The sequence below is a fragment of the Ambystoma mexicanum genome, chromosome 6q (assembly GCF_040938575.1).
Source record: "Ambystoma mexicanum isolate Mex_15411 chromosome 6q, UKY_AmexF1_1, whole genome shotgun sequence".
NCBI lineage: Eukaryota > Metazoa > Chordata > Amphibia > Caudata > Ambystomatidae > Ambystoma > Ambystoma mexicanum.
Window position 1 is genome coordinate 30,612,217 of NC_090937.1, and position 24,012 is coordinate 30,636,228.

At 46.6% G+C, this 24,012-nt stretch overlaps 1 protein-coding gene across 5 annotated transcripts in view; it reads right to left on the reverse strand.

Moving 5' to 3' along the window:
- WDFY3 (WD repeat and FYVE domain containing 3) overlaps positions 1-24,012 on the reverse strand; it is a 2,538,776-nt gene that overhangs the window by 760,325 nt on the left and 1,754,439 nt on the right. For all 5 annotated transcript variants that reach the window (XM_069630405.1, XM_069630406.1, XM_069630403.1 and 2 more), the window contains one exon: positions 12,953-13,174. In XM_069630405.1, coding sequence (XP_069486506.1) covers positions 12,953-13,174 — 222 coding nt within the window. The remainder of the gene's footprint in view (positions 1-12,952; positions 13,175-24,012) is intronic.

Genomic DNA, 24,012 nt, shown 5'->3' on the forward strand with positions numbered 1-24,012 from the left:
GTGTAACAGTGCTGGATGCATCATACAATCCTTCTACAGATAGTAGAGCTTGAGACCAGGTCCCTGCTCTACTGGTTGCTAAGGAAATAAAGCACTGTTCCGGTTTCCTGAGTGGTTTAGTCTTATTGAGGTGACTTATAGAAATTTTACTGGTGCTATAAGCAGATAGAACTGCGAGATGGACTTTAATTAATTAAAAACAAGACCAGAGATTAATTAGTGCAATAAGTAATGCACTGAATGTGATGAACAGTCAATAGGGTGGACATTTTATTTTTTACACCATACTAGAAATCTTTCCATTTTTTAAAATAGCAGTGTGTTGGGTTTACAGGCTTCTTTTAGAATTTCCATGCACCCGACAGGAAAATTAAGGTGACCCAACGTTGACTTCAGAAGCCAAGCTGGGTTGATGTAGGGTTAACCCCTGACTCTGTGTCCACATTATGTAGGGACATGTTCATTTCATTGGTGGGAAAATGTAAATTTTGAAGAGGTTTGAAAACCACGTTGGACGAGCCCACATTGGAGCTATTAGAATCATTGCTAATGTTTCCTTGTGCATCTTGCAAATTACTTTGCTTAATAGTGGGGTTGGAGGAAAAGCATAAGCAAATATCCATGACCAAATGATCCACAGCCCCTTGGATTCCTTCTGCAGGAACCTGGAGGCGTAATTTGGGCATTTTGCGTTTTCTCTTGTGGCAAATAGATCTATGTCTGGTTGCCCCCAACGTGTACAAATGTCGCTTAGAATGTACCAATGTAACTCTCACTCGTGTTGTGAGAGCTGATATGTGCTTCTGCTTAGCGTGTCTGATTTGTGTTCCCCTTGAAAAGGTTGGGATTCGAGATGTATTCCAGTCTGGGGGGTTAAGTTCCAGATTTCTGTGCTAGTGTGGACAGACAGAGGGAATGAGTCCCACCCGGTTTGTTTTTGTAAAACATGCCTATTGTACTATAAGTAATGATTAGCACATTCTTCCCAATTAACTGATGTTGGAAAGCTTGTAGTGCTTTGAAAAATGCTAGCAACTCTGCAGTGTTGATATTTTTCATGGAACGTTTGAATGACCACATCCCTTGTGCTGTTTGGTAGAAAATATGGGCTCCCCAACCTGAGTGTGACGCGTCTGTTGCGATTGTAAATTGTGCTGGTGGACTGACAAAATGTTTTCCCTGTAACATATTTGCGTTTGACCACCCTTTAATTGCAGACACCGGTGCTTGTGAAAACTCCACTATTTTGTCCCAGTTGCCTTCTGCCTGCGAGCATTGTTTCGCTAGCCACTCTTGCATCAGACGCATATGAAGCCTTGCATGTGGCACGATGAAGATGCATGACGCCATCATTCCAAGATGGTGCATTATCTTTCTGACTGGTATCTGCCGACCAGCTGTATAACAAGGTATTTGTTGAATTAAGTGTTGGACCCTCTCTGGGAAGACTAAGCTACCGTTTGTCTGAATGACCGTCCCTAAGAATTGTTTATGCTGACTGGAGAATAGTCTTGACTTCTTTTCATTGGTAGAAAAGCAGAGTTTGTGTAGAAGATTTGTTATCTGCATATTTAGCTGAAATCTTTCTGGTGTCTCTCCTGTTATTAGTCAGTCGTCTAGATAAGTGTACACTGGAATACTTTCTCTGGGAGGTGCGCTGCCACTACTGCTAGTACCTTCGTGAATACACGATGATGAGATCCCAAAGGGGAGCACTTTGAACGGATAATGAGCTTGACCCACTTTGAACCTCAGGTATTTCCGATGTGCAGGCAGCCTTGAAATGTGAAAGTATTCATCTTTCATATCAAGTGTTGCCATAAAGTCTCGTCTTTTGAGCAGTGGGATGACTTCTTGTAGCGTTGTTATCCTGAATTTTTGTGGCTTTTCATACGTGTTTGCTGGTCTTCAGTCCAGCACTGGATGTTTTTTTTTTCTCGGTTTGGAACAAGGAGGTACACAGAATAAATACCCTTGTTTACCTCTGATGGTGGAACAGGTTCTATGGCTCCCTTTTGTAACCATATTTGTATTTCACCGTGTAGAATCTGATGATGTTCTACTGGTATCCCTCTGTCTCAGCAGGTGATTGCGTGGTTGTTCTTGAAACCGATGCAATACCCTTTTTTTTAACAAAACCACTTGTCTGAGGTGACCCCCTCCCATACGTGATCAAATTATGTTATGCAACCCCTTATTGGGGTGATATGCGAGGGGACCCGGAACAGCGAGTCATTGTTTTGTGGAAGCGGGCAAACCGCTTGTGGTTTGGCTCCCCCCTTCTGAATTGTCTTAGAAATGAGGACAGAGAGGAAGATAATTGTCTCTGGTTTCCTAACCATGAGGAGGAACCTGCACCAGAGGAGTAAGCAGTCTGTGTTGCAGAATGAGTAGCTTTGGCCACGAAAACTCTGCAAGTTTGATTATGCTCCTCTGCTGAAAAGGCCGGTATGCAATCTGATTCAATATTGTCAGTGTTTCATGGTCCTTCTTTGCAGTTTCTAGGGTCTGATCGACTGCTTTGCCAAACAAAACAGTTTTCTGGTGGGGGGGCGTTTGCAACCAAGGTGGCCACTTCCCACTGAGCTCTGGGCGCGGTGTACTAGGAGGCGGAGGACCGCACCAGATCTGGCGCTGAATTAGTGGCTTTGGATAATGTGGTGTGCTGCGGCATACTTCATGGCCCAGATTGCCCAAGCTGAATTCCACTCTCAACGTCCTGGCTGAGATTCCGGCTGTCAAGTGGTGTGTCCCATCTCTTAGGCTGCAGTACTACGGGCCGGGGCGCAACTGGAAGCTGACAAGAGTGAGAGAAAGCCTAGTGAGCGACAGGCGGTCCCGTCGGCCAGTGGCCACGTTGGGGAGAGAGGTGGCTGCCGGAGTCAGCGCTGTGGCAGTGCAGTGGCATGAAGCTTGGCTGTTGGGCTGGAGCCTACACAGCAGGTGGCAATCCCCTTGGCCCTCTGCTGGCCGTAACGCAGCCCCAGAAGACTGAGCCGAAGTGATAAACTGGAAAGGGCTGCTAGCGAGCGGCTCACTCATAATCCTGAAATATTGTGATCCCACTGGTGCCTCAAAAAGGGTCCTACCTGGCCAGTGAGCAGTACTGGGGCCGGGATGGCGCCAATGAGATTGTGGTAAAAGGAGTGGACTTGCAACTACAGAGGTGAGCCTTGCAACTGCTCCCCGGAGGCCGGGCCCGTGACGATGAGGGGCTGTATGGTGCAGGGGGCCTGCTGAGGCCAGAATACAGTCATACTGCAGGTGGAGAGTGTGGCGGCCACCAAGCACTGACTGCAAGTCCATGGACCAAGACCACCCCTGTTTCCAAGTGGTTGCGCAGACCCTCCGGCCGGTAGCAGTGTGGTGCAGTATCCGTAGCACACTGGTGCATCTCGCAGGATGCCTCCAAAAACACACCCTGAGTAATATTATGGTTCATGTTCCATTTGGAGGGGTGCGGCTGGACTGTTAAGTTGTGGCTGCGCCACTACGGAGTGTGGGCCTGCCCGGGAGTAGGCACAAGAAAGAAGTGCAGGAGCGAGGGGAGGGTGATGTGAGAGTCCCTCAGCCCTATCCCCTTCTGTTGCATCTGGAGGAGAGCGAGAGCCAATATTTGATAACGGGCAGTGGTCATTCGTGAGCAGTGGAGGGGGTGACGTGGGGTGCGTAGGTTGCCTGGGCTTGGTGCCCTGGGAGTCCATGTGAATCCTCCCCAGGCTGTAATCCCGTCTGGACTGACCATGCAGGAGAAGCAGGAGCTGGTTCTGCTGCCTGGGAGATGCCATTGGATGGCAAAGGTGAATAAGAAGGGGGTTGCCTGCAATTCATGCAGAGAAAAGGTAGGGGCAGACAAATAAACGTTGGCTTGCACTGGTTACAGCTACACCAGTGCAGACCTCAAGCCAGACGTCAGACCTGGGCATAATACCAACCGAAATTAAAAGTGGCTTTGCGTCAGTGAAAGTTGGATAGCATGGAGTACAAGATGGATCGTATTCAGGAGAGAATCGAGAAGGAAAGCAGTTGCCTCCGGGAGGCCGAGCACAGAGTAGGGGTATTGGAAGATACGAGCAGTGAGGTGACCCAGACCATCCGAGGTCTACAGCGATAGATGAAAGACATCTGGGACAAGAATGAGAGCCTGGAGGCAAGGTCCTGATGTAACAATATAAGAGTGGTCAGGATCCCAGAGTCAGTGCCTGCACAGAATATGGAGCTATTCATGGAGACAGTCATCAAAGAGGTCCTAGGTGACTCCCCACTTTCTCCCCAATTCTTGTTTGAGCAGGCTCACTGTGTCTGTGCAAAAACCCAGGCCAGGACAGAAACCCCACCCGGTGATTGTGCAGAATGGTATCACGATAGTTCAACACCCTTGCAGAGCGTGGGAGCGCAGAGATCAACATTATAAGGGATCCAGAATGTTGTTCTACCAGGACTTCACCCCATCGGTGCAGTAGGCGTGTCTCTCGTTCTTGGCTGCGAAACGTCTGCTGAGAGAAAGAGGGATACAATATGCAATGCTGTACCCTTCGAAACTGCAAGTTATTGAAGGGAATAAGACCTATTTTTTCACTGACCCTGCTGAAGTAATATCTTTTGTGGTGTCCCTACCTAGAGGTAGTGCGGGAGGTGGGCCTGCTGAGGCGGAGGCGGGAGTAAAATTATTAAGTAGCAGTATTTCTCTGTGGAAGTGAAGCAACTAGCCTCTTTACATGGATGGTCATATGGGTGGAATGTTTTTTGTAAGCAGCAGTAGAAGAAGCACTCACGTTGTAATTTTTGTAGGATTGGTTATGCAACAAATGGGTCAGTTGCTAGGTATCCTTGTGCGATTGTGCCTCCTCCTCTGTGGGGGTAGCTCGCAGTGGTCGGTCCAACAAAGTCGCTGAGTCCGGTGCCCCCGGGTAGGTGCCCTGCTTGGTCGAAGCTACACAGGGGGAATCACTGCTGGTTGGGGAAGGGGTTGCGGACTACATAATGTTGATGGGGGAGTGGGTATGGTGGTGGGCTGGTGGTGACATTGTGGGTGTGGGTGGGCTGTGGACCTCGGTCTTGTGATGTTACCTAAAGTTGGTTCACGTTGCTTTGAAGCTGGACAGAGTGCACACAATTGTTGCTGAAGCAACATTTATATAATGGTGGTGGGATGATTGGAGATGACTAAGGTGAGACAGAGTGGATAATGTATCCTCCTTAGCTGGAATGTAAGAGGGCTCAACAACCATGCTAAAATGCAGCCGATTGTGGCATTTGGAGAGAGGCAGGGGGCTAAAATCCTTTTTTTTACAGGAAACACATTTGTCAGAAAATTGAATGAAGGGCTAGCTAAATCCTGGGAAGCGGCACAGTTTTATTCTCCCTACTCCAAATATTTACGTGGTGTGTCTATTATTGTCCATAAATCACTTCCGTTTAGGCCAATGCGACATGATATAGACCCAGAAGGGAGGTATGCTATAGTGTCAGGAACGCTAGCCTGGAACCTAGTTAACTTGGTCAATGTATACGGCCCGAATGTGGACGATCTTGGATTTTAGAACTCCCTTTGGGCTAAGTGTCTTGCATACTCGCACATTCAATTAATAATAGCGGAGCATGTCAACACAATTCTGCATGTGGAGCAGGACCGGTCCACGGTGGGCATGAAGTTGCTGTCTTTGGCAACTAGAGCAAAACTGGGTGGGCTTGTGGACCTTGGGCTGCTGGATCTATGGCGGACATTGCACCCAGATGGGAGGGATTATTCTTTTCATTCCTCAGTGCAGGATATGCATTCACATATCGATTATATAATGGTGGGCCTGAGCCTAGTTTGTAGCACTGACAGTTCTATAATGCTTCCAAGGACACTGTATTACCATTCTCTGATTTTGTGACAATTTCAGATTGAGAACCTGTTGGTGGTTAGGCACTGTTGGCGTTTTAAAAGCCAAGCGTTGTTAGATGTGGTGTATCGGAGTGAGGTGCAGGATATGATAGGATAGGTTATTTATAACGCGCTTAATACCCAGAGGTACCCAAGCGCGGACCCGGGGAGCAAACCTGTGTTGCTCCGTGTCGTCTTGCTTCCAAGGCGAGCAGGTTGCCGCTGAGCTATCCTCCAGAGACCTCAGGAGAGCATTACGTCATTCTTTTCTTGCAATGTGGAGTCGGTGACATCAGTCAGGCTCCTTTGGGAGGCGTTTAGGGTGTATCTGAGGGGCTGATGCATTTCCATAGACAGCAGGGTGCCCAAGGCTATACGTAAGAAGCTGGGCAGGTTGGTGGATGAGTTGAAAGAATTACAGTCCAGGGGTGGAGTCTCGGCCCTCTGTCTTACTATCTGCAGTGTGTTCGATTTCTATACTCCGGGGTGACTGCAAAGAAAGGTTTGTTTGGTATGCATTCTGATGCTTTCAGCTGGGGCGCGGGACATGCCAGGGGTGTCCGTTGTCCCTGCTCCTATTCGCAGTTGCTATGGAGCCATTGGCGGTGCACCTAAGGGCACTCCATAGGCACAGAAGACTAGCGCTGGGAGGAATCCGGAATTGATTTCCCTCTACGCGGATGATGTTATCCTTTATGTTAAGGGCCCGGATAAGAATGTGTTGCCTATTTTGTAGGAGGTTGAAGTCTACCATCTTCACAGGGGTTTCATTCCCAAAGAGAGTTTCCCCTATTCGTCTATCACCTGGGGAGGGTCTATTGAGTGATGGGTGCATATACGATCTCCAGGCTGGCCTCCCGCAGGGATAGGCCTTACTTCTTCACTTCCAGGAAAACCCACCAGACACAAACCCGGAGAACTTCGGAACAAAGCCAAAGCACTTCAAAAGGTGAGCCACGTGCAGATTCTGACCCTCACAGTCCTGACAGTGGCCCTCAAAGTTTTCACAGTACTTAGATAGTTTTTTAATCTTTACATTCCAGCTGGGGGAATCCAAGAGTTCATCCTCATTCTCTGCAAAGGCACTATATTCACCCAGGTATGAACAGGTGGTACACATTCCTGTAAGCCCAGGAGACCCTGTTCCAAGAAAGTAACTCATCTCCTGTTAGTCCACCAACTGCCTCTACCCATAGTGCTCATCATGGAATACATATAAAAAACAAAGGGTTATAGGACATAGAAGCAAGGCCACTAACTTTAACTAGGTTGAAAAAAAACACCTTTCCTCAGCACTGTATGTTGTGCTCTCTCCGCTTATCAGCAATCAAGTTGCCTTTAAAGCTCTTTGCATTATCCACTGTGCAGACCACAAGGAAGTCCAGAATTCCTTCAATTCATATTACCTGCATATATACTGATCCACAGCATCAGGCCTTGTACTGAGCAGTATCTGGAAATATGCCAAATGTCAGGTCCCCTAGAGGAAAGGGCTCCACGAGGATGGTCTGGGAGATTCTCAAGGTGGGAAGATACTTTCTATCCAAAGGGTACAGAAGGTTTTAGTGGAAGAAGTCATCCGTTTGCTGGAGTGTGGGGGTCAGAGGTGCAGAATGATTTTAGTTTCCTTAACAAGGGTTCATTCAGAAAGGAGGGCTGATCCTTTTCCAAGATGGAGGGGAGTCTACTCACAATTGATTGGGCTTGAGTCTAGAAGTGAGGTAGTGTGGAACCTCAAAAAGATTATAAACTGCTTTTCATTCTAAGTTCTTGAGCTAGCAGGTCGCAGCCATCTCAAAGATGAGCTGCCAGGGCCCACTACGAAGTACCAAGTTAAATGTAATTTAGTACTTCAGATTTGAAACCAACTATTACCATTGGAAAGACAGCAGCAAAGTGTAAGGGGTATGAGGAGGCTCTCAGAAATGTTTGAATTTTGTTGAACTAGAAGCTGCAAAATACAATATTCAGTAGAAGGCTCTGCGCATCACCCGCTTACTGATAAAGCACATCATTGCATGAGTGTTTAATGCACGTATTAAAAGGCTTAGAGCTTTGAAGAATACATTTCTTTAGGGAGCTTGGTCTACAGAAATAGCAATGCAAGGATTAGGGACCCAGTCCCAACTGTATGAGGTGCATGCGTGTAGCGTAACACAGGAAGAGATTTTCCACAGTGCAAATTCTTTATTTGAGGAGTCAAATGTCAGGAACTTCGCGAGATGCGGGTCCCTCACCTCCGCTCTAAGAAAAGTGGAAGCCGACCTAAGACTCCAGTAGAAGAGAAAAACGATAGACTCTAAATCTATTGAGAGAAAGTATTAGATTTATCAATTGTAAAAACTGAATTAAAGTTAATAATGAAAAAAGTGGACAACACAAGTGCAAAGGAGAAAAAAGAGATTACAGAATGTTATGCACAAGGAGTGATAGAAATAACCAGACAGAGAAAGGTGCAGCAAATTCACTGGATGGAAAACACTCTAAGCTTTAAGCAGAGGTTATCCGGTATACGAGAATCTTTATAGTATGCATTGGGAGGTATCAGGGAGAGAGATGAGCTTCAGAGGTGATGTGATTTGGTATACGTTTATTGTTTTTGCAGATCCACCAGCTGAGTCCCAAGCCAGTTACTATGGACAAGCAAGAAGAAACCGTATAATTTGTTCTTTTATCCACTTTCCGTTCCTCTCTGGGGTGTTGCGTTTGCTGCTGAAATACAGACGGCCACACGCCAGGCATCCACGTGGGGTTTAGTAGGCTTCAGTTACCTCTGACGGACTAATTTACCAAGAACAGCAAGGTCCATTTTTATACAGTGTACTGCGGGTCACCTCCAAACTCACCAGTAAAAATGACAAAAGTTGTCTAAAAAGGAGTGTACACCAGTTAAGAAGTAACGCAATTTATTCATGCCCCAGGCAGAGCTGAGAAAGCGAAATTCAAACTGAATGCATAACATAACTGCATGAAAAATGCTGTCAAAGATACGCCTCAAAAACGAAAGTATTTATAATCTCAAACTAATTAGAATCAAAACACATTGCAACATTAGGACATTCCTCCACCGATGCCGATTGGTGGGATTGTATCATTCCCCTATAGAGGGACATACCTTATGTTAAAATGATTGGGTGTCGCAAACCTTACCACACCACCATTGTCCAACCTTGTCACATCACAGTCCAACCCACAAATTCCACATCATAGTACCAATTCATAGAAACATTTGAGATGACCAGCAGATCCTTCTTCTTCTGCCTCCGGTCATCTCATCCATTTCTCATGGGAATGCATTTGATCATGACACTGGTAGAGCGAGTTACCATTTTAATGTTGCATCTTAGTAACTCTTCGAACTTCTTCCCAGGCTAAGATGCACTAAGGGGAAATTAGAAACCGCCATGGGTATTTTGAAACCGTCAGTAGACCAGCTTCATAGTCTAATATGCCGAATTCTAAAAGGGTTTTGAATTCACTGTCTTTCCACGGCACCCATGAACTCTGCTTCCTAACCTCGAAAGTATCTATCTAGGGCTGTTCGCTTCCTATCTTATAATCCTGGGAACATGTAATTTGCAATGTGCTGCCAGCCTCTGCAGCCACTAAGCAAGTTAATGAAATCTGGACTTGTTTCTAAAAAGCATGCTTTGAGGCCTGTTTACAGCGCCTCGGTCCAACGTTAAAACTTTATACTTACCTGTGACTCAACTTTATCGCCTATATGTTATTAGCTTAAAGCACAATTAAGGGCATTCTCCAGCCTAGTGCATATAACAGTATGGCCATCAATGAAGCCCCTCTCCTCTTTTAGTGGGCTAATCCTGCAGCTGGTAGGTTCACGCCTTTTTACTGTGCTGAACTTGCATTTTTACCACAAGAATAAGGCACCAGTACTTAGATATGAACTCTTCAACTACATTCACCCCTTATGAGACTTACCCCACATTCAGGAAAGCCTTGACACACTGCTTCAACCCTTCCTCCAAACCTCAAATTGACGTGAGAAAGCTTTGCAGCCTTGCCTTTTGGTTTAACACCCACCTTGACAGCAGAAGTCTGCCCATCCCTGCCTCCTTTCAAAATGTTCCACCTCTAAGACATCCCTCAACCCTGTTCTCCTCACCCGCTATACCTTACTTGCACCTGGGGCCTTCTACCTCAATCTCACCTTTATGTGTTGCCTGCCGATGCCACCTACTCTATCCCTCCTCCCTTCATCTACCTCCCATACAATACACCTCCTCTGTCCCAAACTCTCCATCCCTCACCTCCTCCAACCTTGCCCCACTTTCCACTCTCCTACAAACACCTCCATCATTCCTCATCAGAACTCTGTCACTGCCCTGACCCATCTACCATCCCTTCCACCACCATTCTTCTCAAACCTCCCTCAAATACTTATACTGATGTAAGGTGAATATCATGTGCATGAAGGTAGGTACGCCTTGAAATTGTAGGCAATTATAATAGGATAAACAAAGCAAACAGCACACAAGTCTACAAGTCATTTCTACGCATCATTAGCAACTAATATCGCCAAACATACCGCACCCCAATCAGGTAAAAATAATTGCTGCATGAGCGTGCATTAATAGCAATGGTGTATAGCCATCTCTGTTGTGCCAGCCTCAAACAAGCACCCTTTTTGAGGTCAAGTTACTGATGCATTAAATAAGGTTTTTTTTCCCAGAATGGAGAAAGAATGGAACAGGGCAGCAAATGCACAGGGGCAGCACATAGAAGGGATAGCAGGCAGAGGGTTCCTCCAAAAGGGATGCCATCATGGGATGTTAGGAAAGATTTTCTTTTTGAATTTTTTAAAATTTTCCCTCAATAGATTTCTATGGGACACCCTTTATTTTTCTTGTTTTGAACATTCTCCTGACGCCTTTCTTTATGAATTCTTGAATTGTTACAATTGCACATTACCTTACAGTCAAGTACATTTGGGGTACTTTGTATCCTTATTTTTTTTTTTTATATGGTGGCTTTTCGGTTACTTTACCAGCTGGTGGCAGCTGTGATATTTGTACCATTTTTGGGTTATTTTATTTGTGCGCTTTTGCATTGCCGTGAATGGCTACTAAAGGTGGCTAGCACCTTAAGATGGCTGTGCATCAAGGTGTTTTGTTTGATCTTTGGCCATATTGTCCTTTGGCCTTCTTCCTGCCTTTCGCAGGTCAAGAAATGCCTTATATGGAAATCCTTTTGGTGGGCAAAGTGTGTGTGTGTGAGTGTGTGAGAGAGAGAAAGAGAGAAAGAGAGAAAGAGAGAGAGAGAGAGAGAGAGAGAAAGAGAGAGAGAGAGAGACTGACTATGACTGTTTAGTCAGAATCCACCTCTCTGGTGCCAGAAAATCTGTTGCTGGGCAGATTTGGTGACCAGAGGCTGTCCATGATTGGCTAGCCACTGACTTTATGAATGGTGCAGATCCATACCATTGGTGTGCTTGCTCCTAGCCTGAATCTTAGATAAAAGGACTATTCAGCAGAACGTTGGAACAAAGACTTCTACGAAGATCAGCCTGCTGATCCGATGACAACCCCTGCAGCTGACCAGCATCGACTCTAGTGTTGTGTAGGTGAAGCCCTGCTCCTCTATCCTAAACTCAAGATGGCCAATCATTGGAGCTTTGACCCCTGGACCGGTGGTAACAACCAGTCTCAACCCCTACTGGAGGGTCCATGTGTGCTGAGCCTTAAAGTGTCCCTGGGGCAACCTGTGGAGTGACCAGCTCGCTCCTGGGCTACTTCATTGCTGTCATTCCAAGCAGAGACTTGGAACTTTGCAGATCTTCAGCATGTGCCACATGTCACCTGCTCCTGCCTTTTCAGCCGTTTCACTGCAAGGTAAGCTGTGCTGGGCCTGCTCCTGTGTTCGCCACCTGACTATCACCTGTCGCCGCCTGACCATGGTGACCCCCGCTGCAACACTCCTTCAGTCCCGTGAGATCTGCTGAGATAGTCTGCCCACTGAAGTCTTCATCTTTCCTCATTTGGGTCTTTCTACTGGAAGCTGTATGGAACAGATTCATGTGTACCACAACCAACACACTAAAACCTGTTGACAAAAGTGTCTTTTGCACCCACGACTCCTGGGCCCGCCTCGACTGGACCAAGAGCAGAAGAGTGTGTCCCAACAGACTCTATAACAGCGGCAGTGGTCTGTGGAAGAATTGGAGTCAGGGGGGTTAACATGCCCATTTCTGAGCCCCCCGCCCCCGTTCACAGGGTTACACTGGGCATAAATTACTGGCCATAAACGCATGCTTACCTGATCTTTGGAGGTGGAACCTGGGTTAAGATAATTACCTAGGCCCATCCAAGTGTGTTGGGTTGATCAGAGTATGTACCTGAACTTTATTCAAATTTGTATCGGACTTTGGAACTCTTAATAATAACCACTGGTACTTCTATTCCTATAAGAACTTACCTTACTATATGTTTTGGAACAGTTGACATTTGGGCACAAGACCCTAAACCATTTTAGGGCTGGGCTTTACACGAATGAGGCAAGTTGTTTTGGGTTGATTCTGTCTATTATATGCAAATGACTATTCACCTGTGTTGCACTGGTAATTCATGAATATGCAATTCTATTTCTCCTAAGGGTGGAGGTGTATATATGTTTTAAACAATCTTTACCTTTCATTTTTATCCTAAAGGCCTAATAAATAATTTTATTTTGATATACTTACTGTAACTGTAATTACTGAAGTTTCTCTGTGTGGACTCACTGTAGCCCTAGACCACTCTTACACCCTTCGTGAAACAAAGCCTTGACTGCTAGGTTACCTCATCTTGTTTAGGGTTTGGCTAACCTCTGAGTGTTTTCCCTTTTCACCATAATAGGGTGGCATCCCAAAAGGGCTGATTTTGGAATCCATCTTGGCGTAAAATGACCCCCAAATCTTTAGAACTATGCAATACATTCTGAAGAGGCACCCAAAATGAAGCATAGCATTTACTCCAAGCAATTCCTATTCTAGCTCCTCCTGCATCTTTGTTTTTCTGATTTAGCATATTAGTACATTCAGGTTTTCTAAAATATACGCCAGAAGCAAACCTCATTACTTACTGTTTCACCAGGTTCACAGTCGGGGTAGTAAGGATAGTGAACATAAAACATGTCATTCCGCACAGTTTTCTTCCTCATCCTGCAGGGTCCTTCTGTCATCTCCAGCATCCATTTGTCCAGGTGTGAACCAATGGGAGGCCCCCAGAGACCTCTCTCCCGTAGCAGCTCATGCTCGGTTTGGCACCACTCATCTGTGACATACTTGGTGACATTTTGTTGACGCTGTAAAGACAAGTAGATTATGGGCATAGCTATAGGTAGGATATGACAGCATGCAAAGCTTTTCAAGGCTAATCACGAAGAACAGCTTGTAAAGTTACAAAGCAAACATTTTCCACACATCCATTACAATGATGAGGTACCCAATTAGGCATACATTCTGATTAAAGTGATAAACCAGATGAAGTTTAATGAGGAATTGTACAGTGCCCATCAATTAAATTAACTTTTGACATTTCAAAAGTAAAATCAACTTCCTGGCCAGAAGTATTTAGAGGACATGATAGACACACAAACTGCATTTTACAAGAAGGGCAGAGACCATAAATTGCAGCATAAGGAGACATTACTCATCGTTAATGTTCTTTCTAAGGATTCTTCTCCCACAGATTCCTCATCAGATAAGATATCCCTTTCAGCATAAACTGCCATGAAAACATTTCAGCAGGGTGTGTAGTGCGTCTCGGTTGTCAATCTCTCTTGACTCGACGTGTAGATTGTCGACTCCGGACAGGACGTCAGTCGCAATACATATACTACGTCACTAGGCCCCCATACCGCATTCCCCCTGCCCCACCTTGAGCTCAGCAGCCACAGAGAAAGAATCAGAGTATTCGGCTAAAACAGCCACAACTCGTGTTTGAAAGCCAAAAAAGTATTCAGGGGGGGTGGGAGGGAGGAGGGAACAGGCCTGTAACACTACTGTGAAGTACAGTACAAGCGAGAAAAGGCTGCAATGATAAATGTGGAAGGTCACCATTCACCACCTCATCTCTTGAGAAGAGGCTAGTCACAATAAATGCAGAGCACTTTCATAGCTGGGCCGGATGGGAAGGTGATCAGGAAACTATGGGGGAAGAATCAATAGAAAGAGCACTACCGGTAAGCAATTTCTCCTTCAATGAATTGCTTTCAGCTGCAGATTCCACATTGGATAGACTCCCATAGTAGTATAAAATGCAGAGGCGGGATGAAAGTCTCTAAACCAAGAAGTTCTGCAAGACCGCTCAGCCAAACTGGCATCCACACCACATGCTGTAGCAAGGCAATAGTGCTTTGTAAATGTGTGAAGCGATGACCACATCGCAGCCTGGCTGATCTGTCTCAACTGAACGCCCTTTTGCAATGCTGAAGTTGCAGCCATGCCCATTGTGGAATGTGCCCTTATTCCTGGTGACAGATCCTTGCCTGCTACCCGATAACACTCAAATGCAGAGAGTTCTCCATCTGGAAATACTCTTCTTGGAAACAGCCAACCCCCTTTCTGGAGTGGGAATTGGTCTGGCAGTCTGATCTCAGCTGTAAGTGCCACATAAAAACTAAGGGCCCGTTTAAGGTCCAATCATGCAACCTCTCCTCATCTTTAGGGGGATGGGGAGGAGGGTAGTACACTGGCAAGTCAATCCTCTGTGACACATGGAATTCTGAGACCACCTTGGGTAGGAATTTGTATTATTATAATTATAATTGTTCTTTTATAGCATGCATAATACCAGATATTGGTTTCTAATTGCAGGATCAGGATTCAAACCTCTGTTGCGCTGCTTAGTCTTGCTTCCAGAAGAGAAGCGCTGCCCCTGAGCTATCCACCCCTCTCCTCCAGAGCGTACCTTGAGAAATAACTTCTCTTTGTAGAAACAAAGAAACAGTGTTTTCTAGGACGACGCCTGTAGCTCACCGACATGTCTGGTAGACGTGATAGCCACCAGGAAGGCCGTTTTTAATGTGGGCAATCCGACTGAACATGAATGCATAAGCTCAAACAGAGCCGCCATTAAGATTGTAAGAAACAAATTAAGATCCCAGTCTGGGACTACGAAAGGAGTAGGCTGGAACATATTTATATGGCCTTTTAGGAACTGGGTGATCACTGGATCGTTAAAAAGAACCCTGATCCAGAGAACTCTCAAAAAAATAGAGAAAGCTGCCAAGTAACCTCTGACTGTTGCGACCTGAAGGCCTGACAAGGTCAGTTATAGAAGGAATTCCATCACTAAAGTGACGGAGCACAAGATCGGGTCCAGCTCGAGTTCCATGCACCACGCCTCGTATCTTCCCCATCTGCACCCATACATAGATCTTGTAGATGGTCTGAGCACAGCCAGCAACACCTCAAGCACCTCTTCTGAGAGGCCCCAGTCATCATATCTCATCCTCTCAAGAGCTGCACATGTAGGTTGAGGGATTATGGGTGAAGTACCCAACCTTCCGACTGGGAAACCAGGTCTGGGCGACGAGGCAACCGGAGAGGTGGGCAGATGGACAGTTTCAGGAGTTGAGTACCATGTTCTCGTCGCCTAATCCGGGGCGATCAAGATCATGGTTGCTCGGAATCCCCACAACCTCCTGAGATCACACAGGATGAAAGGAATCTGAGAGATGGCATGGTGGAAGTCGAAGTTGCACTCGACCAGGAATGAACAAGCCCTTTTGCTGGGAATTCCCTCAAGCAAAGCCGTCTGCACTTCCTGTTGGATAACACAGCAAACAGGTCCATCGTCAGGGTACTCCAGCGAGCGAATATCTCCTCGAGAACGTCTTGGCACGATTCTCACTCGTGCGAGACTGTGCTGTGCCTGCTCAGAACGTCTGCCAATCCATTCTCCTTTCCCGCCAGATGGACTGTCGAAACTGAGATCTGGCTCTCCAACAACCAGGACCATAGTTGCATCGCCTCTGTGCAATGGGGAAGGGGCTGCAGACTTCCCTGTTTGTTCAGGTAGTGCATGGCCACCATGTTGTCCGTCATGATCATAAAATGCTTCCCCCTTAGAGAAGGGCCAAACGTCATCAAGGCTAGCCGGATTGCCTGCAGCTCCAGCCTGTTGATGTGCCACCGGCTCTGAATTGAAGACCATAGGCCGCTCATCTGTAGATCTTCGCAGTGAGCACACCAAAACCTCAGCATCTGTAACCACCCTGGCTTGGGGCCAGGAGGGTTGCCCTGCCATCACATAGCTCTGCTGGTCTACCAAGTTAGATCGTTGGCTACCGACTGACACCCTGAAAATGTCCCTCATGGCGCTGAAGTACTGGCATCATTGACTTCTCAGCAACCACTGCATTCACAACATAGCCTCTGGCACCAGAAAAAAATACAGGAGGCCATGAGATCTAAAAGGCGGAGAAAGGAGGCCGCTGGCAAGCTACCGTGGCTTGGGAAGAGTTGGACTATTTGTCAGATACTTGCGACTTTCCCCTCGGGGGGTGGGGGGAGTAGTGGGGGGTGAAAGCCTTTCCCTCCAGAGTGTCCAGGACTGCTCCGATGAACTGGAGGCTCTGTGTTGGTGTTGTGTGGGACTTTTAGAAATTCAGGGAGAAGCCCAACCGGTGAAGCAGCGAGAAGGTGTCCTCGAGGTGAGTCAATACCTGCACCAGGCGACTTCCCTCTGATCAGGCAGTCATCCAGGTAGGGGAATATGTTGATACCGGATCTCCTGAGGTGTGCCGCCACTACTGTCATCATTTTGGTGAAGACCCTGGGCACAGAGGCTAGCCCAAAGAGGAGCACCGTGAATTGGTAATGGATGTAGCCTATAAGTAATCTTAGAAATCGCCTGCTCCTCTGATGGATGGGCAAATGCAAGTATGCAGCCTGCAGATCCAACGACATCAACCAGTCCTGTGACTGCAGAACCTGGAGAATCTCTTGTAACATCTCCGTTTTTAATTTGTCCTTCATGGACTTGTTCAAGGCCCTAAGGTCCAAAATAGGATGAATTTGTTAACACGGAACAGGAAAGTCCAGAGTTACCCAGAAGATATGGAGTCAGTTAAAACCAGACTAAATAACAGAAGCAGAGTGCAATGCACAACACAGCTTTATTGACATCCGGAATAAAGCAGGGACAGCATACAAGCATACAAATCTTGAAGCTCTCATTTAATTCAATAAAACACAATGGCATAAAATACTCAAAACTCGTCATTGCTGACATCACAATCCAATCCATCTGTCTGTACAAACCCTAGGGGGACTGGGGATTGGCTACATATAGACATTGGTATAACCCAATTAAATGTTTCACACTTACAATCTGATGGCTCCACCTGCGACCACCTCTAAATTGATAAAAGTAAAAATACATCATCTCGACACCAAATTATTGGCTGGCACATAATTTGCTCGGCGGCCTAGCTCCAGGGACTCTAAATGGTTGACGTTCTGTTAAGTAGCCTTCAACAATACACAGGTCGTCAAGATGTGAGCCAGACAGGAGTAGGGGGAGAGAGGTCTACAGGGTGCTTTACATTAATTTAAAAGAAGGATACCATCCCTTATTCCTAGGCCATGATCCAGGGTGATTTGGTTGTACTTGGCCTGATACGATGTCTTGTGTCTGGGTGTATGTGTAGGGAGTACAGCAGGTGTCCTTTCTTTGTTGGTTTGTAATAAATAGACTGTGTTAGCCAATTATGGGTCACGTGATGGGACTATGGTTGGAATTATTTAACACTGCATTTATTAGGATTTTAGCCAATAATAATGTGAGTGCCATGGTTTCCTTTACCACAGGAGACACTATTCAGCTATTCTGTATGGACTTTTCTTGGCTTATAGATTGCGTCAACCTGGCTAACAATGGTCGGATGCGCTTGTCTCAAATTTAATTAATTTGGGAGTATACTTCTTGTATCCAGGGAATTGCTATCACGTGCCTTCGTTATGCTCCTCTCTTGTTTTGCAGTAACCTTGGCTCTGGTTGCCGGCTACTACCTGAGCTCTGCACAGATCTGTATTTCTATGATTTCAGCATCTTGAGTTCTCACGAGGACTTGTGTTTAATTAGAAGCATGTTGCAGCTTCCATTTTGGAAAATATGGCTGCCCATTACTGTTGCCTTTCTATGTTAGTGAACTATATTCGCATGCCGTTCATGTTGCATTCAGCTTGTACATTGTTTATGTTGGTATTCTTCATGACTTATGGATGCTATATTAATATTCTTCATGTTTTAACGCATATATTACCTAGTGTACAAGTTCTTCATGTTGAGTGCACATTTGCTTCATGTCTAATGCATGCACATGTATTGTCACAATGTTAGTTTGGTAACTCTTGCCATCTTCAGCTTAGATCGTCTCCATCTCCTCCTGTACCTGCCTGGGATAAGGGCGGCATGGTTGTCTTAGTAATGTTTCTAACCTGTGCGGTATTGGGCTGGGTAGGGGCAGAAGCTGGCGCCGACGTATGCATCTGCCTCGCAACAAAGTCCTCGCCCTTTCTTGGGCACCAGGAAATACCAGGAAAACCAGCTGATACTTTCTGGTTGGGAGGTACCTCTTCCACAGCACCCTTCAACAACAGGGCTTGCAGTTCCTCCTGGAGCTCCTGTTCCGGCTGCTGGGTAGTAAGGGGTGGTCTGTCTGGAGGCCTTCTTGAAAAGGGTAGACAGTAGTCCCATTTGACGAGCTGCAATACCCCAAGTTATCTCCTGCCACTGAGGCAACTGCTCGACAATCCTCCCTCTAACCGGGAAAACATGGGGGTAGAACTCAAAGGAGCTTTGTGAGCGGTGCTGCCCCCACCGCTACTGCAGCCTGTTGGCCCCTAGAGGCTTCCCAAAGTGGGAAACCCCTCTGCTCTTGCCTGGGTTGCGAGAGCTGTGCTTTTTCCCCAAACGGGGCGCACCGCCTGAAACCCATTCCTCTGGAAGGAAAATTGAAGCATGGTTTGGGCGATTGCTGGACAGCCAGGCCCAGGGACTTGTCAGCCAGTTTGGGGTCGAACTGGTGTTCGCCGTCAAATGTGATGGCAGCATTTTCGCCTACACCTTGAGTGAAAACCCTGAGCCTGCAGCTGACCCCATAACTCTGCAATGTCCATGCCCAATTGTGGTACCTGACATGTCACTTCCTTCGACCACCAGGCGTAGGAAATCTTCTTGCATGTCCCCCACAGGGATATGCTCTGCCGCCGGCTCTATCGTTCTCCATAAACCATGCAACAACTTTGCAAATGCACATGATGCATTTGTGGTAAAAATGCAAGTTCAGCGCGGTAAAAAGGGGCAAACTTATCAGCTGGAGGAGTAGCACTCTGACCAAGAAGAGGGCTTCCTTGATAGCTACACAATAAGTTGAACTAGGCCAGAGAAGGCCCTAAATAACAGTATTTCAGGGTAAAGAAACACAGATAATAAAGATGGGTCACAGGTTAGTATACAAGGTTTAGCATTAGTATGAGGCGCGGCGAATACATGCTTTTTCAGAAATGAGTGTTAGTTTCATTAATTTGCTTGGAAGCCGCAGCGACTGGTAGCACATTGCAAATCCGACGATCCCAGGATCGCACAATAGAAAGCAAACAATCTTTGTTACTTTCAAGGTCATAAAACAGAGCTCATGGGTGCCACGGAAAGACAATGAATGAATGCACAGTCAGTCTATAAATCGGCATATTAATTCACCAAGCCTGGTCTACTGAAGGTTTCACAAATTGCCCCAGAGTACATCTCTGCCTGGGAAGAAGGTTGAAAAGTTCGTAATGTGCAACATTAACACAGTAATTTGTTCTTGGATCAGGGTTCCGACAGTGTCATGGTAGAAGACTTTCTTGTGAGAACGTAGATGAGATGACCGGGACAGATGAATAAAGATCTGCTGGTCATCTCAAATGTTTCAATGAAATGGCACTATGATCTGGGAATTGGGGGTTGGATTGTGACATCACAGCAGGAAAATAGGGCTGGTGTGGTAATTGCGGTATGCAATCATAGAAGACAATATATGCCCTTTTATAGGGGTATGATATGATTTCACCTATCAGCTTCTTGTGGGGAGACATTTTTATGTTGCAGAGTGAGTGATGTTAATTAGTTTAGAGGATTATAAAAGCTTTTGATTTAAGGGGGTTTCTTTGACAGCGCCAGTTCGGCGTTCTGTTTGAATATTGCTGCCCCAGCTGCGTCTGGGGCCCTCAATAAAACTGTTGCTTCTGGCCCAACGTACACTCCTTTTGGAGTACTTTGGTCATTTCTACTGGCGAGTTCCAAGGCAACAACCTGTACATTATTTTTGGAGGCCCCAGAAAGTTCCATCAGCTTTCCCTGTTAGGAAAGATTTCTTAATTGTGGGTAATTTTCCTTCCATGTGGCAACCCCTAAACTTTTTGCTGTTGTTTTCACCATGATCTAGACTTTGCCAGAGAAGTGCAGCCTTCTGCCGCACTCCTCTGGGCTTTCGCTCCATTCTTACGGGGAAACTGACATGCCCTTAAGACAGTCAGTACCGGGAAACGCTGTTTTCCGTAGTTTCTTTATCATGTTGCAGCTTTCTTGCAACATGACACAAGAGGGCACTGTAAGCTAAGTTACTGCTCTCTTGGGTCTCACGCCTTCTACAGGCCCTAGATACTCTGTTTGGATTGTAAATGATCGGTGCAAGTGAATCACGGACGGGAATGGTGGGAGCGATCGTTTCTTGTGTTTTTGAGCTCCTTTTGGCGTTGTAAGCGCGTTTCTCGAGCTTAGCCCAAAATGGTGGCCTGGCTCCCAAAATGGCCACACCACGAGGCTCATTTGTCCTGTCCGCTGACCGTCTTGCCCCCTTCACCTTCCCCAGGTCGAGCCGACCCGGGGCCTTCCTTATTTGGGCATGTACTTTCCCGCGAAACACAGATGCTTTCGCGGGCTTCTACAGGCCTTGTGTGTGCCTCCAGGATGTGGGCTGGGATGTCTGGTCCCAATACACATCCTGTGTGCCAGAGAGTCTAGTGTGGTGTGAATGCCTGGGACCACCGTGGTCCGTGATAGGTCCACGTATGGTGCGAGTGTTTGATGAGCGGATCTCCCATTGGGTCCCCTCCGTTTTGGCGCGAAGGGAACCGTGGATAAGAGGGGGCTGGAAACGCCACTACCATGTCGATCTCCTGAGTTCTCACGAACAAGGGAATACAGGAGCCAAGTATCCTGCAACCCCGAGGATGAACCTAGGAATCGCTGGTGACCCGCTGAAGGACTGCTCCTTTGCACTGCTGTCGCCTTGTGAAACCCTTTCTACCTCTGATCGAACCAGAAGGCCTGTACTGGTACTTCGACCCTTGGAATAGCGGGGACAGCTATTCTCAGCATCTTCACCATCTCCTGCACGTAAGCCTTCGGAAGTGTCTCTGGGCCATCCAGCAGACTGACCAGCCTGCCCAGGATTCTTGCTCTGTAACCGCCGCCAGGTTGTGTTGTATTTCGAGTCCTTGTCACTCTCACACGAATCGTACACTTGGCATTCCCAGGTCTTAAGTGAGTAGTGTACATTTGGCTGAGATACACACGGCCGCTCTGTTGCCCTGCTGTGGTAACAATCTGTGCGGGTTCACTTCGTTTGGGACATCTTTAACTTAACTCTGCTGCTGCAGAATCTACACGACGAAGAGACGTCCCCTGCTCCCCTGAACCTGCCAGCACTCAAACTGACGCGGAGAAGCCTGGGTCTGCTTGCATCGGGGACCGGTGAGTAGCATAGCTAGGAACTGGTCGCCCTCCTGCAGGAGCCCATAGCTTTTCCCCGCTGTGTCAAACAGCACGCCTTTCCGTACTCGCGCTCTGCTTCTGCCCACAGTGGAGGCTGCGCTTGAGTCGCGGAACTCTGTTCTTCTTCATTTGTGCACCAAACTGAACTTCCTGATTCCCTCGAAGAGACTCCCCTTTTTGCCCGTTGGCACCAGCGTGTGCAGGTACTTTTGAGCACAAGGCTCCACTCTTCGTAGGGCTTGGACTTCCTTTTAGTTAGGTGCCTCTGAAGGCGGACTGGGTCTAATCATTATTTCGCACTGCCTGTTTTCCTCCCCTTCTAGGTGGACTACACATTTCGTGCATCTAACGCTTTGGACTCGTTTGTATTTGTATATATATTGTATTGGTTTGGTATGTGTTGGTTTACTAGAGTTTTATCATGATTTCTCGCTACGGTCATTGTTGCAAAGGCCTTGGAATAAATGTGTATATATTTTTAATATAACACCTGTTTGGAGTAATTTGTAAGTGTCCTTGCTTTGTGTGCTCATTGCGGGCTTTCAGTCACCCTCACCTCTCTTGAGACCTAGTCTTGACCGCCGCGATCGCTACCCTGATTGGTCTGGCTTGTCCAGAGGTTACCCTGTTCCAAGTAATTAGGTTGGCCTTCTGAACTTCTGCGCCGCCAGGACAGAGTTCAGAAATCCGTCTTAACATTCCCGACCAGGCGTGGGGATTCCAGCAATACTCCCGGAGGAGTGTGTGATAGCACTTGCTGACCAGTCCTAAGAGCTCAAAGGTCGAGGAGGCCCGCAGACGTCGAGTTCCTGAAGATTCACCTGGTCAGAGCGCTACCTTCACTTTGAAGGGGTACTGGCCTTTAAAGGGAGACACTGAGGTCCAGAAGAGTGGAGAACCTCGTAAAAGGATACGTGAGTGTACCCGTGAATGAATGCGCAGGAAGCGAGAGGGATTCTTTTAATGGTGTATAGAATGCACGCTCAAGAGGTGGAGGGCGATTGGCCGTAGTAGTCTTAGATTTTAGGTCCATTTGCCTGATAGGGAGTAAGTGGGCAGTGGCACATCTGCACTAGGGCAGAGTGTTCCGTAGTAAGCGGCGGACCTTGTTAGACAAGAGTTGCACGTACTGCGGGCAATTGGTGTAGTTGCGTCATTTTTGGGTGAAAGAGCTTAAACAAGAGAAGAACAAAGGGGAAAAAGCATATGCGCTAGCATTTCGAGTAGTAGCAGTGAATTGTGATAAAGTGGCAGTTGTAGTTTTCTGTTTGTTGTGGCTGTGGAAATTACGGAAGGGCTAGAGCCGAACTAACATGTAAATATCGAAAGAGCTGTGTAGCACGTACAGGGGGCGTGGTTGAACGAAGGGAGGAGCAACCACACTCTTGGTATACTAACATAGGGCATTGTTGTTAAGGTGGTGGGCCTGTGGAGAGGGCCATTATGTGTAGGAGTGTATGCGCAGGGCTAAGTATAACGGGAAGAATAATTAGGAGTGGTTAAAAAGTAAAAGTGTGAGGGGAAAGTGTTTAAAAAAAATGAATTATGTAGTTTGATTACATGGATGCACCTCTTAATCATATGTGTGAAAAGTTGTCCCAATATTGTGATTAAATAATGAAGTACCATTTTGAATGGGTAAACGATACAGTGGGGAAGTGTTACCAGGAATGGACTGGGGAGAGAACATTTGACAAGTATTACTGACAGTATGTACTCATACCCGTCGTCTACCTATAAAGGAGCCAAGCTCAAAAAGAGGCAGGACATTTTATGGCTCTGGAAGCTGGACGAAGAAACTAAAAAAGAAATGGAGAAGGGGAGCGCGCAACCCATCCCTATGCAATGTACCCACTGTTGAAACCAGCTGCAGGATATACAAATCCTAGGCGAGGATCTGAAGACAAGGAAAAAATAAGCAAAAATAAAGATGAGTGTGAAACCAACTCTGTTGACAAGGATGAGAAGGAGAGAAAGAAATATTTAGTGGACATTATGAACAGCACACAACTGCAACATCACTCAGTGTTCAGGGAAGCAGAAAAAGCAATGGAAAGGGAGATTGGAAAAAAGGGAAGGAACAAGAAAGACCGCAGACAAGCAGGTATGGGCAGCAGGACACATACAATATAAAATAAATCGATAACTGGGGACAGGACTTGGACGACCGCAAAACAGATATGACAGAGGGTGACGGCACTGTATGAGATTGGGAGGACAGCAGCGATAGCGACCATTGGGATGAGTTCAACACATGCGATCTAACAAATTTGAGCAGGAGAAGGAGAACAAACAAAAGGGAAGAAGAGGAAAGAGGAATCATCGGGGGAATGGGGAAATAGGGTTCCGAGTAGGAACACTAGAATAGCAGTA